Source organism: Parastagonospora nodorum, assembly GCF_000146915.1.
Source record: "Parastagonospora nodorum SN15 chromosome Unknown scaffold_25, whole genome shotgun sequence".
NCBI classification, from domain to species: Eukaryota; Fungi; Ascomycota; class Dothideomycetes; order Pleosporales; family Phaeosphaeriaceae; genus Parastagonospora; species Parastagonospora nodorum.
Genome location: NW_001884573.1, coordinates 479,313 through 494,811, shown reverse-complemented (window position 1 = coordinate 494,811; position 15,499 = coordinate 479,313). Strand labels below are relative to the sequence as shown.

The following is a 15,499-nucleotide window of genomic DNA, read 5'->3' as shown; positions in this document are numbered from 1 at the left end:
CATAAGAGCTCTTATAAAGTATACTAGTAAGTAGCTTAGATAGAGTATCTAGAACTAAATTACTCTCTTTAGAAGCTAACTTCTACTAATTAATTTAAGCTAAGATATATATATCTTTTAAGTTAGATATCTTAAAAAACTAAATAGTATAAGTATTCTTAAGATTCTTCTTTTATATAGAAGTAGCTACTTTTCTCTTTTATTATAAAATAGCTAAGTTAGTATAACTAATAGCTTAGAGTTTAAGATAATTATAGTATAGAGTATATATAAAGTACTTAAGTACTTCTTAATTAATAAGACTTACTAAAGTAATAGTTAGTAAGTTAGATTCTTAAAGCTAAGTAGTAGAGTATTAAAAGATTATAAAGTATAGAGTAAAGTATTAATATTATACGTACTAAGACTAAATATATAACTTAAGCAATTTTTATAATAATATAATAATAAATAGAGGCTTACTAATTAAGTAATAAGCTTAGCGTAGAGATAAAGAAATTACTTATTTATATAAGAACTATATAATATTAGCTTAATTAAATAAAGTAATTAAAATAGAGAGTATATTATAGTATTAATATCTAAGAATAGTAAAGTGCTACATTTATATAACTAAGCTAATAAAGCTTAGAAAGTAGACTAATATTTCTCTATAATTTATTTATATATTTAAGCTAGCTCTTCTAATATATTAGAAGAATAGTAATTAATATAATTTTTTCTTTTAAGTTTACTTAGCTATAATAGTAATTAAAATTAGTCTTAATAGCTAGATATTAAATAAGCTTAGTATTACTTAATTAAAGTAACTATAAAGTAAATTTAAAGCGCCTAAATAAGCTAGAAGAGAAAGCTATAGTTAAGCGTATTCTTAAAGAGTCTGCATAAGAATTTATATCTATAAAGGCTAATATTTAAGCAATAGCTAATAAACTATTATATAAGTAGAAGAGTAACTCTATTAGTAAGAACTAAGTTAATAACTTTATTAAGTAAACTTCTAAGCTCTATACGTGCTAGAGCTATCTCTATAATTACTAGTAAGCTACCTATAAGAACCTAGCAGCTATCTACTGCTAGTTTAACTTAGTTAAGTTAATAAAGAAGAAGTAGAGAATTATAGATAATAATATCTATAACTTTAATAAAACTAGCTTTATAATAAGCAAGATTTTATTATAGATAGTTATTATAAGCTTAGAAAGATATAGTAAAAAGAAGCAGGTATAGCTAGATAACTATAAGTAAGTTACTATAATCTAAGGTATAGGCGCGTTAAGTTACTATATATTACCTTTTATTATCTTTATAAGTAAGATGCTTATTAATATCTAGTTTAAAGATTTACCTACTAACTAAGTTTCTTAAAGTTAGTTTCTAATAGCTAGATTAAATAAATTAGCTTACTCTTACTTAGTTAGAGCATTTTAATAGCTATATAAAGAAGTATACTATAAGTAAGTATTAACTGCTTATTATTAATAGCTATAAGAGCTACTACTCTATTAATTTTTAAGATCTTTATAAGAAGAAGAATATTATTCTTCTATATACTTACTTAACGTATTTAATTACTAAGATAGCTATATTACTAAAGTAGCTATTTTTTTCTAAGTATTATAAATATTATATATAAATTATAATACTATCTTAAAATAACTTCTAACTTATTATTATAAAGGAAGGCAGAATTAATCTTACTCTTTAGATATATAACTTAAGCTAATTTAAGAGCCTCTAACGCGCTGCTACTGCCTTTAGTATATAATATTAGCAGCTCTCTGCTTAGCTTTATAAAATTAAATCTTAAGCTTAAGTACTACTAAACTATTAGAAACTCTCTTCTATAGAAGAGCAAACTATTATATAATATATTCTTAACTTAGATACGCAAGAATTTATCTCTTAGCTTTATAAGAGTTAATAAGATATTACTCTTTAAGATTGCCTTATTATATATAGCTAGGAATATTACTAAGAAGGCTTTTTTATTAATATAGTTAATATAGTTATCTGCTAAGCCTCTAAGTTTCTTCTTATATACCTGCTTTAGAGAAGTAAAATAATCTATATTAAGTAGCTGCAGGATATAGAAGGCGTATAGAGGCATATAGAGAATAATAATCTTACTCTTCTTATAAAGGTTTTAGAACTTAAGTAACTTATAGCTCTTATAACTATTAATAATAAGCAGCTAATAACTGCTTACTATTTAAGCCTCTATATACTAGATAAAGTGCTTTAGCTAGATAAGACTAAGCTTATTAGTAGTCTAGCTATTCTTACTAACGCTAATTCTCTAATCTAGTAAGTTATTATAATACTAGGCCTTATTATAGTGCTTTGCTTTAAGAATAAAGAAGAGTAGAATAGACTACTCTATAGCGTTAATACAGGCAATTAGAGTTATCTACTTATAGTTACTAGGCTAGATACTAATTAGCTTTAAACGTCTCTCTAAGGCAGTAACTACCTTAACTAACTCTCTAATACCTATCTAAAAGCTAGTCTTGTTAAAGTTATAGGTATCTTTATCTAGAATCCTATATTTAGCTTTAATATTGCGTATAAGGTTAAACTAGAAGCTAATAACAGCTAGATTACTATATAGAACTCATCTAGTAATTCCTATCTAGTTACCTAAGACTTAATCTTAGGCTTCTAGCGTATAAGGTTCTTAGCCTATTTTTCTCTAACCTAGTTACTACTATAAGCAGCTAGTAGTTAGTTAGCTATCTCTTATATATAGCTAAGCATAGAGGCAAAGCTTTACGTATTAAGCTTCCTTATATACTATATAATTATGTTCTCTTTATTCCTTAAGAGCTTTAATAAGTTAGCTAAGATATTGCGTTATAAAGGCTTTCTAGCGCATTATATATAAAGAGTGCTTTCTTAAATATTATAGATAGCAGCAGCGCATTGCTAGCTTAAGAATATATTAGATTTTATTACTTTAATAGCTAAGATTATTTCTTTCTTTATAAGAAAGTAATTTAAGATTAGATTATTATAATATTATAAGAGGTAATAGAAAGAGATATAGTCTTAGCAGAAGTACGCATTTTGCTTATCTACGCATTTTACTTACTGCTTATATTAGTAAAGATAATAAAAGAGAGTTAGCATATTATTATTAGAACCTCTATAGATAATTAAGTAAGAGTAATTAGCATTTATAAGATTATTATTATGCTAGTATAAGAAGACGCACTTAATATTATTAAGAAACTAAGAAAGAATCTAGCCTTACTTAAGCAAATTAGCTAGAATAGTAGTAATATTATTAGTAAGATTAGCACTAAGAAGCTAATTAAGAAGATAAGTAAACTATAGAAATATTAGTAAAGTTAACTCTAATACAAGTAAACAAAAGAACTTATGAGCTTTAAGTATAATATAAACTATAAGCAGAGCGCGCTTCTTAAGTTAGTAATACTAGAAGCTAGAAATCTTAGCTACTAGAAGAAAGCCTTTTACCTCTACTACTACTACTAAATCTATAACTGCTATAGCTAGAATAAGCAGAGATAGACTTATAGAAGTAATCAATATAAGCTATAATCTTAATAGAACAGACGAAGAAGCCACCGAAAGAGAAAGACTAGAGAAGAAGATAGTAAAGTAAGAAGAATAAAGAATAGAGAATATAGCAGCAGCTTAGTATTTATAGTTCTAAGAAGCGTTTACTATAGCCTAGCATACTACTTATTAACTAACTTTACTTTATAGCTGCGTTGCTATCTACGTTATAAGTAAGAGAAAACCTTAATACTAAGCTTATTAAACGCCTATTAAGCTTAGTTTAGTATTAGAATTACTATAAGACTTATTAAGGCAAATAGAATAAAACGTATTTAATATATTCTTTTCTAAAACTAGGCTTACTAATGCAAAGTTATAAAGTAAATAGAGTATCTTAGCTCTTAGAGCTATAAACTTAAGGCAGATATTAAGGCATAATAGATATTTTTCTAGAGCAAGCTTCTACTATAGTATGCAAGAAGAATAAAGATATTAGTAAGAACTTATAAGATAACTAGAAAGGCTAATACTTATTATATATATAGGTTCTGCATATAAATTAATCTAATTTCTACTTAGATGCACCTAGTAGAAGCTAAGAGAATTCTTTTATTTTACTTAAGAAGGTTATTTAGAGTTTCTTATTCTTAGGCCTACTCTATTAGCTCTATTAACTATTAAAGAGGCTTATAAAGAGTTTACTATTATTATAAAGGAAGAGGCGTTAGGTAAAGCATAGTCTATATTACTTTAGTAATTAGCTTAGTAATTATAACTATAGTTATCTCTAATAGAAAGCTAAAAGTAAGAGCACCTAATAGAATATAGTCTGCGTTACCTCTATATTTAGGTATTATATAGTCTACGCTGCCTTAGCAGTCGTATATGCTATTATCTATAATAGAATCTTACTATTAGAAAGAAGAAAGCCTGCTATTAAAGTAACTCTATTCTTAGCTATAGAGTAATTAAACTTAGAGATAGTAATCTATTATATTAGGTTTAATAGATTAGAGTTTATTAGGTCTAGTTCTATACTAGCATTAAGCTTATAAGAATGCAGAGATAAAGAAGAGACTATAGAAGTAAGCTTAATAAAGCTAAGCTCTTCTAGATAGAAGAGATATATAGTAGAGTAATGTGCGTTAGCGCAGAGCCTAAGCTTAATAGAATATTAAGCAAAGTATAAAGGTAGAAGAAGGCAGTTTAGGAAATTAACTACTTTTTAGCATTAAGCATACTCTACTATAATAGTATTATGCTATATTACTATATAGTTATTTTAGTAGAGAGACTACGCTGCTTAGTTAGGTACGCTACTTACTTATAAACTATATTAAGTACTTATATATTTTCTACTATAAGCTTCTAGCTTAAGCTAGACTAATAGCTATCTTCTTTAATAGCTTAATAGTAATACTTCTTAAGTCTATTATCTTCTACTATATAAGTAGCTATATAAGTTCTATAACTTAGTAGCTAAAGAGATCTAATTTAAATATAAGAAGTAAGACTCTAAGAGTAGTAGCTAAGAAATAAAGTTATAAATTAGATATAGAACTCTAGAAGTTCTGCTAGCTATCTTTTATACTTTACTTTAAAAGATATAATATTCTAGCGCTTATAGAATAAGTAAAGTTCTAAAGGCCTAAGCTTCTAAGCCTAAGGTTCTAAATAGAGCGCAGCCTATTATAATAAATACTCTTACTACTACTACTTACTTATACTCTTTTCTTATATCTCTCTGCCTTAACTAGCGCCTTAGCATCTCTATGCTTAATTATTTTCTCTACTTCTTACTATAAAAGAGTCTTTTTATACTAAGTCTGCTTTCTTTTATATGCCTTATACTTAAAAGTAGCTTTATTTACTATCTAAAGCTTAGCTATCTAAGCTGCTATAAGTACTTAGAAATAAACTATTATCTTAGCTCTTTTTTAGAACTACTATACTATTCTAAAAATAGATTTAGCTAATAAACTCCTATAGTCTCTTATTCTCTTTAAGATTATTATTAATTAAGCTTAAATTTTAGTAGTATTACTTAGTATTTTAAGCTACTAGAAGGTAAGCTTTAGTAGAGATAGTAATAGTATATAAGGCTTTACTTTAAGCTTTAATAGTACTATCTCTAGATTATCTTAAAGTAGGCCTATTACCTAGAAGCTTAATAGAATATTATTCTTTAAAAATGCTTTATTAAATATCTAATTAAAGATATCTAGAAATACTTTCTTATTAATATAGATAATAACGTATTCTGTTATTAAGCTAGCTATATTATTAAGCTAGCTATATTATTAAGTTAGCTACTTTTTCTTAGCACTGCAAATACTACGTATAAACTATAATGCTATCTTAAAATAACTCTAGCTTATTATATAAAGAAAGCAGAATTAATCTTATTCTTTAAGCTTATAACTTAGGCTAATTTAAGAGCCTATAACGCGCTGCTATAGCTTTTAGCATATAATATTAGTAGCTCTCTAATTAGCTTAATAAAATTAAGCCTTAAGCTTAAGCACTACTAAACTATTAGAAACTCTCTTCTATAGAAGAGCAAACTATTATATAATATATTCTTTATCTAGATATATAAGAATTTACTCTATAGCTTTATAAGATAGTAGATATAGCTAATAAGCTATTAGCTATATATAGTAGAATACCTATTAGTAAGATATAGGCTAGATGCTTTATTTCTTATATAGAGAAGCTTAAGATAGTATTTAACTAAGCAAAGTATTATTAGAGAATACTCTAAGAAGATTCTAAGATTATTAGCGCTTAGTTTAAGCTTATATAAGAGATAAAAGCTAAGTATAGTATTCTAGATAATAATATCTATAACTTTAATAAGATAAGCTTCTAAATAAGTATTATTAGCTTAATAAAAGTAGTTACTAGCTTAGAGCATTATATAAAGCTAAATATAATCTAGCTAGATAATTATAAGTAGATTATAGTTATTTAAAGTATCTGCGCTGCTAAGTATATAACTTTACTCTATATTATCTATAAAGAATATATTTATATCTTAGTATAGTATTAAGAGGCTTTAATACTATATAACTAGAAGCTCTTAGTATCTAAGAATAGCTAAATAAATAATATGCTTAGTCTAGAGTAATATATTTAATTACTAAGACAGCTATATTACTAAAGTAGCTACTTTTTCTTAGCATTGCAAATACTATATATAAACTATAATGCTATCTTAAAATAACTCTAACTTATTATATAAAGAAGGCAGAATTAATCTTACTCTTTAGATATATAACTTAGGCTAATTTAAGAGCCTATAATGCGCTACTACTGACCTTTAGCGTATAATATTAGCAGCTTTTTACTTAGCTTTATAAAATTAAACTTTAAGCTTAAGTACTACTAAACTATTAAAAACTCTCTTCTGCAGAAGAGCAAACTATTATATAATATATTCTTAACTTAGATATATAAGAATTTACTTCTTAGCTTTATAAGGTAGTAACTATAGCTAATAAGCTATTAGCTATATATAGTAGAATATTAGTAGGCTAGCAATAGCCTTTACGCTTTATTTCTTATATAGAGAAGCTTAAGATAGCCTTTAACTAAGCAAAGAATTGCTAGAGAATACTCTAGAAAAACTTAGAGATTATTAGCGCCTAGTTTAAGCTTATATAAGAGATAAAAGCTAAGTATAAGATTCTAGATAATAATATCTATAACTTTAATAAAATAAGCTTCTAAATAAATATTATTAGCTTAATAAAAGTAGTTACTAGCTTAGAGCATTATATAAGACTAAATATAATCTAGCTAAGTAATTATAAGTAAGTTATAGTTATCTAGAGTATCTATGCTGCTAGATATATAACTCTACTCTTTATTATTTATAAGAGACGCATCTATATCTTAGTATAGTATAAGAAGGCTTTAATACTATATAACTAGAAGCTCTTAGTATCTAAGAATAGCTAGATAAATAATATACTAGGTCTAGAGTAGTTAAAGTACTTTAATAAGTATATAAAGATATATTAGATAGAGTTATATAGACTACTTATCTTAGATAGCTATAAGAGCTATCTTAACTAAGATTTTAAGAACTACTATCTTATATAAAAGATTCTAACTCTCTATATACCTGCTTATTTATTATATATACTTTAGCTACTTAATATAATATGCTTTTTGCTATTAAAATAGAAGTACTTCTAATATATATAAAACTTAGTATGCTAATATATCTACTATATTAATAAAGAAAGCTTCTTCTCTATCTTTAAGAACATATTTTTTAATATATTTATATATAAGAACTATAAAAAGGCCTTTAAAGCAGCAGAACTAGTTCTTATTAATGCGTAGAGAGTTCTTAATTATCTTAAGATCTATCTTTATACGCTACTACTAGTAGCTCTACTAGAAATGCTCTAGTAGTCTAAAATACTAAGTAATCTATATAAATTTAGATTATAATTAAAGCTTATAAGAGAATCTCTTATATAATTACTAATAAGCGCTTAAGAAAGCTTTTTAAAGCTTATTAAAGAAGCTAAGAAGATACTATATAAAAATATCTTAATTAAAGCTTATATATAAGAGCTTAAAGAGTAAGTAGTAAAGTTAATAAAGTATAAAAGATATAAAAGGAAAGTAAATTTAGATAAGTAGTATAATAGAGTTTAGTATAAGTATATTATAGATAGCTAAAAGTGCTTCTACTACTTATATAATATCTAAGAAGAGTAGTAGTAGAGGTAGTTAAGAAAAGCTCTAGCTAGCTTAATAATGCTATAGTAACTATAGAGAGACTAAATATAATACTTATATATATTAGAAAGATATAGAAGAAGATTCTAAAGCTAATATAGCTACGTTATATAAAGAATCTATAGAGAGTATAGAGTAATTTTATATTTCGTACGTAGTATTCGCGATACTAAGAAAAAGTAGCTGCTTTAGTAACATAGCTGTCTTAGTAATTAAATACGTTATAATAAAAGACTATAATAACGTGTTAACGTTAACGCGCTAGTAAGAAGGTACTCGCTTACTTAGAGTACTCGCTTACTTATAAACTACGTTATAGTTATATTAAGAGTATTAGCTAATATATTAGTAATATATTATTAATTTTAGTATATTATATACTGCTATAGCGTATCTTTTAGTTTATAATTAATTAGAATTAAGATTAGATATAGTAAGAAATAAATCTTCTTTAGTATAAGATTTTTATATATTACGTTATTAAGATATTATGCGTTATTGCTGCGCAGGCGTTTTAGTAAGGTTTTTTAGTCTGCTTAGTTAGGTAGTTGGCTTAGTTGTGAAACACGATATAGTATTATGCTACGTTGCTGCGCAGTGATTTTAGTAGAGAGACTACGCTACTTAGTTAGGTGCGCCGCTCGCTTGTGAACCACGTTAGAGCTAAAGTAAGTTATTTTGTGCTAGAATAGGGTAGTTTTAGTAGGGGCTTAGCAAAAGTGTTCGGCTAACCCGTGAGGTACGTTACCTATTTGCCAGCCTGGTCAATATGGAAGGCGGAGAACCATGCGTTAGAGCTATTCGTTGGTAGGCTTAATGGAGTAAGAAATCTTGAATCAACACGCATTCTTGTTGCTGAACATCCTTCAACCTGTCCGGTGCAAGAGAGGATGCGAATGTTTGGTTGGACAATGTGTAGTGATCTGAGCTTTGGAAGCCGGCGTACTAATTGATAGCCTTCTGTTATCGAATGTACCTCGCCAACCTGCGTATTAATGCAGTACCCTTTCGGTCCTCGATTCTGAACTGCGCGCATTCCAGTAGCCCAGCCAGACCTTTTTGATGATAGTGGCCACAAGTGATCGCTTTAAAGCCCGTTGCCCGTATCACTGGGTTCGTCTGCATTCTCACGGGCATTAGTCGTCCCGAACGACACGCCGAAAATCAACACTACAGTAGCGCTGCCAGGATGCCCCTCCCATACCTGTCATCACCCTTTCCCACCCCCATCAAATCCCCTATCAAGCTTCTTCAACGCCTCCTCTGCCTCACTCGCCCTCTCACCACCTAGCCCTTGCACCCTGGGTAAATCTCGCATAACTTGCTGAACCAGGTCTTCCAACGCCTTCGGATCCCTCATCGCTGGGTCAAAATTAGCCTTTGCTTTCCCTTTTTGTACTGGCGTTTGGGTCTGTGGTGGTTGCCTTTTTCTCAGCATGACCTGACCCTTGTTGTCCATGTATGTTTCGTACCCTTGTTGGTCGAGGACTTCGTCGGGGACGCGGACGTTGACGGGTCGCACGGATTCCGACGACGAGGCTTTGGATTGAGACTGGGACGACTTCTCCTGTGTGTGTTTTTCGAGCGCGCGTATGCGGTCTTGGTTCTCTTTGTTTCCTTCCATGAGGAAGCGCAGACACATGATGGCGTGTTCCCGAATGTACGGATTGTGCTCATCATAGGAACAACAATTCAGAACAGCTTCGATGCCACCGAGGGGCCGGATTTGGTCTTGTACGTGCTTATTTTTCCAAACTAGAGAGCTGAGAACAAGCACAGCGAGCTTCTTCAAATTTCGCCATTCAAAGTCCGAGGGCTCGTCAGCAGCTTCGTCCATGTATGGGCGCGGTGATGGTGAGGTGGGAGGAGGGATGTAGGGCTCGGCGGCTGCGGCTGTCGTATCGTAAGGACGCTCGACTGCGACGGGCTGTGGTGTTTGGGGCTGCGGGTGCTGTACAGAAGCGTTGCCTTGTTCGAATTGAGGTTCTTCTTCTTGTTGTTGCTGCGGTGGTGGCGGAGCAGGTTGGTTAGTGTTCTTGAGTGGCGGCACGGACAAATTGCCTTTCGGTATCGCTGCATCTAGCTCCTTCAATAGTGTTACCAGCTCGTTGGCAATCTCCCAGTTGCTCAACATCCTCTTCCATGTTTCATGCTCTGTAAGAATGGCGAAGAACTCAAGGTATTGATAGACACCCTCGTACATCCGTTCCATATCCCAGAGGTTCAGGGGGAAGTCCTCGGCGTGCGCATGACCAGCGCGGATCTGACCTTGCAGGAATATTAGTGCGCAAGTTTGTGGTATAATATGTCTCCTGAATTCGGTGAGTAGGAAATTAACCATGTGAACGTCGCCTTGGTCGACTTGTGGGGGGTTGGGTCTGATTAGGCCTTTCGTAGGTTGTGCGCGTGCCTGCCTCGCGCGGAAGATGTTTGTGAGTAGCTTCATGATAACCGCTTGGGCCGGCGAGATGATATCTTTCGACCTGAAATGAATGTCATTAGCTGTAGTAACGAGAGAGACAAAGGATACCTACTCGGACTCGCGGAAAGCATGGTAGGCGAAGGGCAGCAGCTGATTCGCCAGTATGGCTTCCATGATCTTGACCATGAACTTGAAGTAGAGTTCTTCTTCCCTCAAGTCCCATGCGGCAACAAAGATCAACAGCTCACGCAACAGATTCCGTCCATTGTCCTGTGCAAGCAACAAATGACATCGAACGCCATGCATGCTTCGCACACTGCTAAACACGGTTGGGTCGGAGTGATAGCCTGGCTGGCCTTCCTGCGGCTCCACGATACCTGCCATGATGATCATAGGCAAGACCTCAATCTCTGTCGGTCCAAGAATCAGCGGCACATCAGTGAGCAAGCCCCGTCCCTCATCGCCAGGGATGTCGTCATAGTCGTCATCATTGTCGTCGTCATCCTCTGGCAGAGGAGAGGTTGGAGAGGCTACATGACTGATTAGCCCTGATGGACGGTCTGGGTCTGGCTCCAGACGCTTCAAGAGATCTTCCTTGCCATTCTGCAGGATTTCTGCTCCAAAGGATGGCGGGTAGGTGACACGGAAATCGATCTCACCTGCCGGGGAAGACGGCTTGATGCTGGGGTCGAGCAACGAGTCATCTGGCGCTGGTCTTGCGGGCTGTTTGGCTTCTGCGGCGGGTGAAGCCTGTTCGTGCGATGTGCTTTCGGGAGAAGTGCTGATGGATGAGCGCATCCGATCGACCTCGACCTGCAACTGGTTGATGCTCTTTGCAAGCGCCTGCACGCTCTCTTCGTTCTTGGCGTGCTGGTCGACCACCTTCTTGTATGTGCTCGACTGTGTAATTTGATCGCGATATCTGGCCACGACGTCGGCATAGAGCATGTTCCATTTCTGCGCAAGTCAGTGATGTTGACATGGGCTTGGGGCTTGGGGCTTGGGGCTTTGACACGTACGTTCTTCTCTTCCTCGCTCATCGTCTGCCACCGCCGCCTACACTCGGCAGCAATCTCGTTGGCCCCAGCCTTGACGCCGTGCTGTTGCAGCGCCTTCTTGACATCGTTGCCAGTCTCACCAATGTAGAGCAGAAACGGCGACGACGCAGGCTGCTGGGGGATCTTGAACGTTTCCAGACTTCGCGACGGCCGGGCCATGGGATCTGGAGTGTCTGGCTGCCAGGTTGGTTCCTGCTGATTGAACTCGTCCAGCTTGTACTTCATGTCGGCAAAGTTGGGCAGCTCGTTGTCGAGATGGCTGTCGAAGAGCTCGATCCACAACATCAGCTTCCGTTGCTCGTTGCGGGCGATGAGGTTGTTGAGGAACTGCAGACAGGTGATGAGCAGCTTCTTGTACGCGTTGATGACGCCCTGCCACTTGTCTTCGTCCTGGGTGCCGGCTTCGCCGTCGTAGCCCCTTGCTGTGACTCTGACGCAGACATTGATGAGGGCGAAGATGTCCTTGTCGAACAGCCTCTCGGCGCTGAGATTCTGCACCTTTTCGCCATGGACCTGTACGTTGCGCGCAATGCACACGAGCTGGTTCAGCCGCTCGAGATCTCGCAGCAAACTCGGCGAATAGCTGGCAATCAGCGGCCCCGACAAGCCCTCGTACTCAGGCGCGGCGGGGTCCGGGGCAGCAAAACAGCGGCGCTCCAGCGAGGGGATGGCGACCTTGAGCACCTCGGCCAGCGAGTCCCAGAATTCCCAGGACAGGCCCAGCTCCTCGCGCATCTCGAGGCTCTTCCTCGTCTCCTCCAGCGTCTTCTTGACCACGTCCCGCTCCAGCATGCGCAGCGTATCATCGCGGATGTACCCCGGGTTGTTGAAGTGCACGCAGTACGGCGCCAGCGCAAGTCTCAGGCGCGTGAGATGGGGTCTCGCGCGTGCGCCATTCACGCTGTCCGCCTCCGAGTCTCGCAGACTCTCCGTGTCGTCGATGCTGCCGTCGTCCCGTGACTCCTTGTCCTTGTCCTTGTCCATGGTTGCGCTCACGGCGGGGCGGTCGCATTCATTCCACAGCCGATTCTCCGCCAGCAGCGAGCGGTACACCCACACGCGGATCGGGGCGGGCGAGCGCAGGATGCAGAAGATGTTGTTCGAGGCCAGCTTCTCCTGGATCTTGTGGTACTGCGCGATGGCGACGCTTGCGAACGGCAGGTCGTGCTTCGCCAACGTCGTGTCCGTACCTGGGCGCGTCGACTCAGATATCGTGGACATGGCTGCCCAAGTTCACTTTTTTGGACTTTGACATCACTTAGCAACCCCGCCACCACCGCTACCCATGGCCCCCACCCAATCACACCTTTCTCTCCCCCGCACCCCTGCCGCCTTCACATATCGATGAATTGGAACTTGGCCCATCAACTCAAACTAAGCATGTCGCATTGTATTCTATTCTATTCTAGTCTTGACATGTGGCCATGTGGCAATCGCGCCGCTTTCCACAACTCCATGCTTCACTGACCATGTATGTGCGGAGCGTTTACAATCGAGGTAGGCATAGAGCAAGGCCATCCCCGTCAGAGTAGCTCTACTAGAATTTGCTTTGGGAACCAATATAATGCAAATCGACACATGATGATGAATCGTTCGCGGGCATTGTTCCACACACTGTGACATCACGCTCAAGCACCAAACAAGAAGAGAAAACAACGACCAATGTGTGCCATAGCACCGTTTACATACCGTTGCCCTTTAGCCGAGCGGCCATGAATCGACTTACTTTCTTCGCTTTCCCATCCTTTTCTTCCACCATCGGGTTCTCTTTGTCCTCCTCAGTAGGCGTAAACCCACCTTGTTGTTGGATGAACCGGTTCCGCGCCTTGTTGTATTCGGCTTGAATCTCGCGATTGATCATGGCAGGGTCAAATTCATCTGGTGCATTTGGCTTAGTAGTCGACGCGTCGTGCTCGAGAATCTTGTTGGCCAGGGTGCGTCCGGCCGGACCCGTAGGCACAGCGGGTGGTTCGGGTACAGATGGCGTAGGCGGCATTTGTCGAGGTTGACTGGCTTCCGCCCTGGCGCTTTTGAATCTTGACACCTTTGCAGGCTGTGTAGGTGGCTGAATGACATCAGGTATGACCGCAGGGCGCTCGATGATGGTGTCGGACATTGTAGATGCAGACTTGGTTGCGGATGGGGTATGAGCTGCGGGGTTGCGCACAGGTTGCGGAGCCTCGGAGACGTCAAGAGTATTAGCAAAGCGAACCCCCTTCTTCTTCGTCCCTGACTCGATGGACTCAACCCCCGCTGCTCCCAGAGACTCGTCAAATTGCTCATCTGGTCGGATCTTCAACGTCCGAACATCGTTGACGTGCTCCTCCAACGAGTCATTGCTGCCGTCCGGGCCGACATTCTCCATCATGCGAGCGTTAAGTTTTTTCTCTAGCTCGAGCATTTGTTTCCGGTAAACGTCATTGACTACAGGTCTGGTAGTACGGCCCCATTCGTCTTCATCTTCTTCATCCTCTGTTTCCTCGCCCCAGTCCTCGTCATCATCGTTGTCTGCATATTCGACTCTGGGAGTATCGAGGTTGAGTTCCGCTACAATCTGCCCGACCTCGGAAAGACCGTACTGTAGCATTTGCCGCCGGAGTTCTGCGTCTTCCGGCGACTCGCCCTGAGGTATAACGGGGTAAGAAGCGAGTTCGTTGTCGTCTTCGTCAAGCTCGATGACCTTGGTGCCGTGTGTAAAGTTCATGTCTGCAAGTGCATCATTGTAGCCATCTGTTGCCAGAGTCGCCCGACTTGGGCCTATTTCAGGCTTTGTGTCGTCGGCAAAGGAGACAGACTTTCTTAGAGGTTTGCTATTATTGGGTACGACTGAAGGTGTCTGCAGTTCGGGCTGTGGTTTGGAGGTGGGTTCCGTAACTTTTGAAGTAACAGTGGACGGGGGTTTTGAGGAACTGGCACCAGCCTCTGTCTTCTCTTGCGCTGGACCTGCAGCCCTTTGCTTGTCCATTTCGGCCTTTTGGAGGCTGGCGTTCCGGAGTGCCTCGACGATCTTGGCTGCACCCTTGCCGGTCTGATTGACTGAGCTGCCGACTTCGTTTCCCTCCTCGTCCAGCTCTTCCTCAATGTCCATCATCGGCAGTCCCTCTTCGTTCTCCACACCAGGATCCAATAGGACATCGACGCCGGCAAGTCGCTTCTCGGCAGCATCGAGCTGCTTCTCGATCGTGGCACTGTTCTGCTGGACATAGTCAATGCGTCTGGAGATCATGTCAACGACCTGGTTAGCAGTGCGTTTCTTGTTTGCGTCTTTGCCGAGCAGCTCCTCCACTTCCTTTGCATCCAGTAGCGTGCTGGCTAGATCCTTTGCAATCTCGCGGATCTGATCAGGGGAAGCATCGTCGACACGCTCAATCTCTTCGGAGAGCATCTGATACTCGGCCTCCCACGTGGTCCAGTGCGCGAGGGCTTTCTGGAGCTTCTCGACGCTCTCTTGGAGCTGCGCACGGCGGCGCTCGATATTCTCCAGTGTGCTTTGCGTTGAGACAGCCATGATGTGGACGACAAGTGGAGTGAAAGAGAGACAGAGGGGAGAAGCGGGCGATGGATTTGCGAGAAACGCGAAAACTTGGCGCGCTAGTGAGACAAGGGACCCATGCCAGGCCGCGGAATGTTCCAAAGCATGAGCTCACCGAGGACACTTGAGAGAGGCACTCGCTTCCTTCGACATGTCTCTGCGTCCATTCACTCACCAGTCACCATAGTCAGGTTGACAGTCAAC

At 37.9% G+C, this 15,499-nt stretch overlaps 2 protein-coding genes across 2 annotated transcripts; both read right to left on the bottom strand.

Annotated features, from left to right (window-relative positions):
* Window positions 1–9,493: 9,493 nt before the first annotated feature.
* On the bottom strand, window positions 9,494–12,984 carry SNOG_13259 (hypothetical protein; the record flags this gene model as incomplete). The annotated part of the gene is made up of 3 exons (XM_001803417.1): window positions 9,494–10,766; window positions 10,818–11,662; window positions 11,725–12,984. 3 exons carry the CDS (start codon window positions 12,982–12,984, stop codon window positions 9,494–9,496), a joined length of 3,378 nt encoding a protein of 1,125 aa, XP_001803469.1.
* Window positions 12,985–13,444: 460 nt separating this feature from the next.
* Window positions 13,445–15,271, bottom strand: SNOG_13258 (hypothetical protein; the record flags this gene model as incomplete). Its single annotated transcript, XM_001803416.1, has 2 exons — window positions 13,445–14,493; window positions 14,680–15,271. 2 exons carry the CDS (start codon window positions 15,269–15,271, stop codon window positions 13,445–13,447), a joined length of 1,641 nt encoding a protein of 546 aa, XP_001803468.1.
* Between the last annotated feature and the right edge of the window lie 228 nt (window positions 15,272–15,499).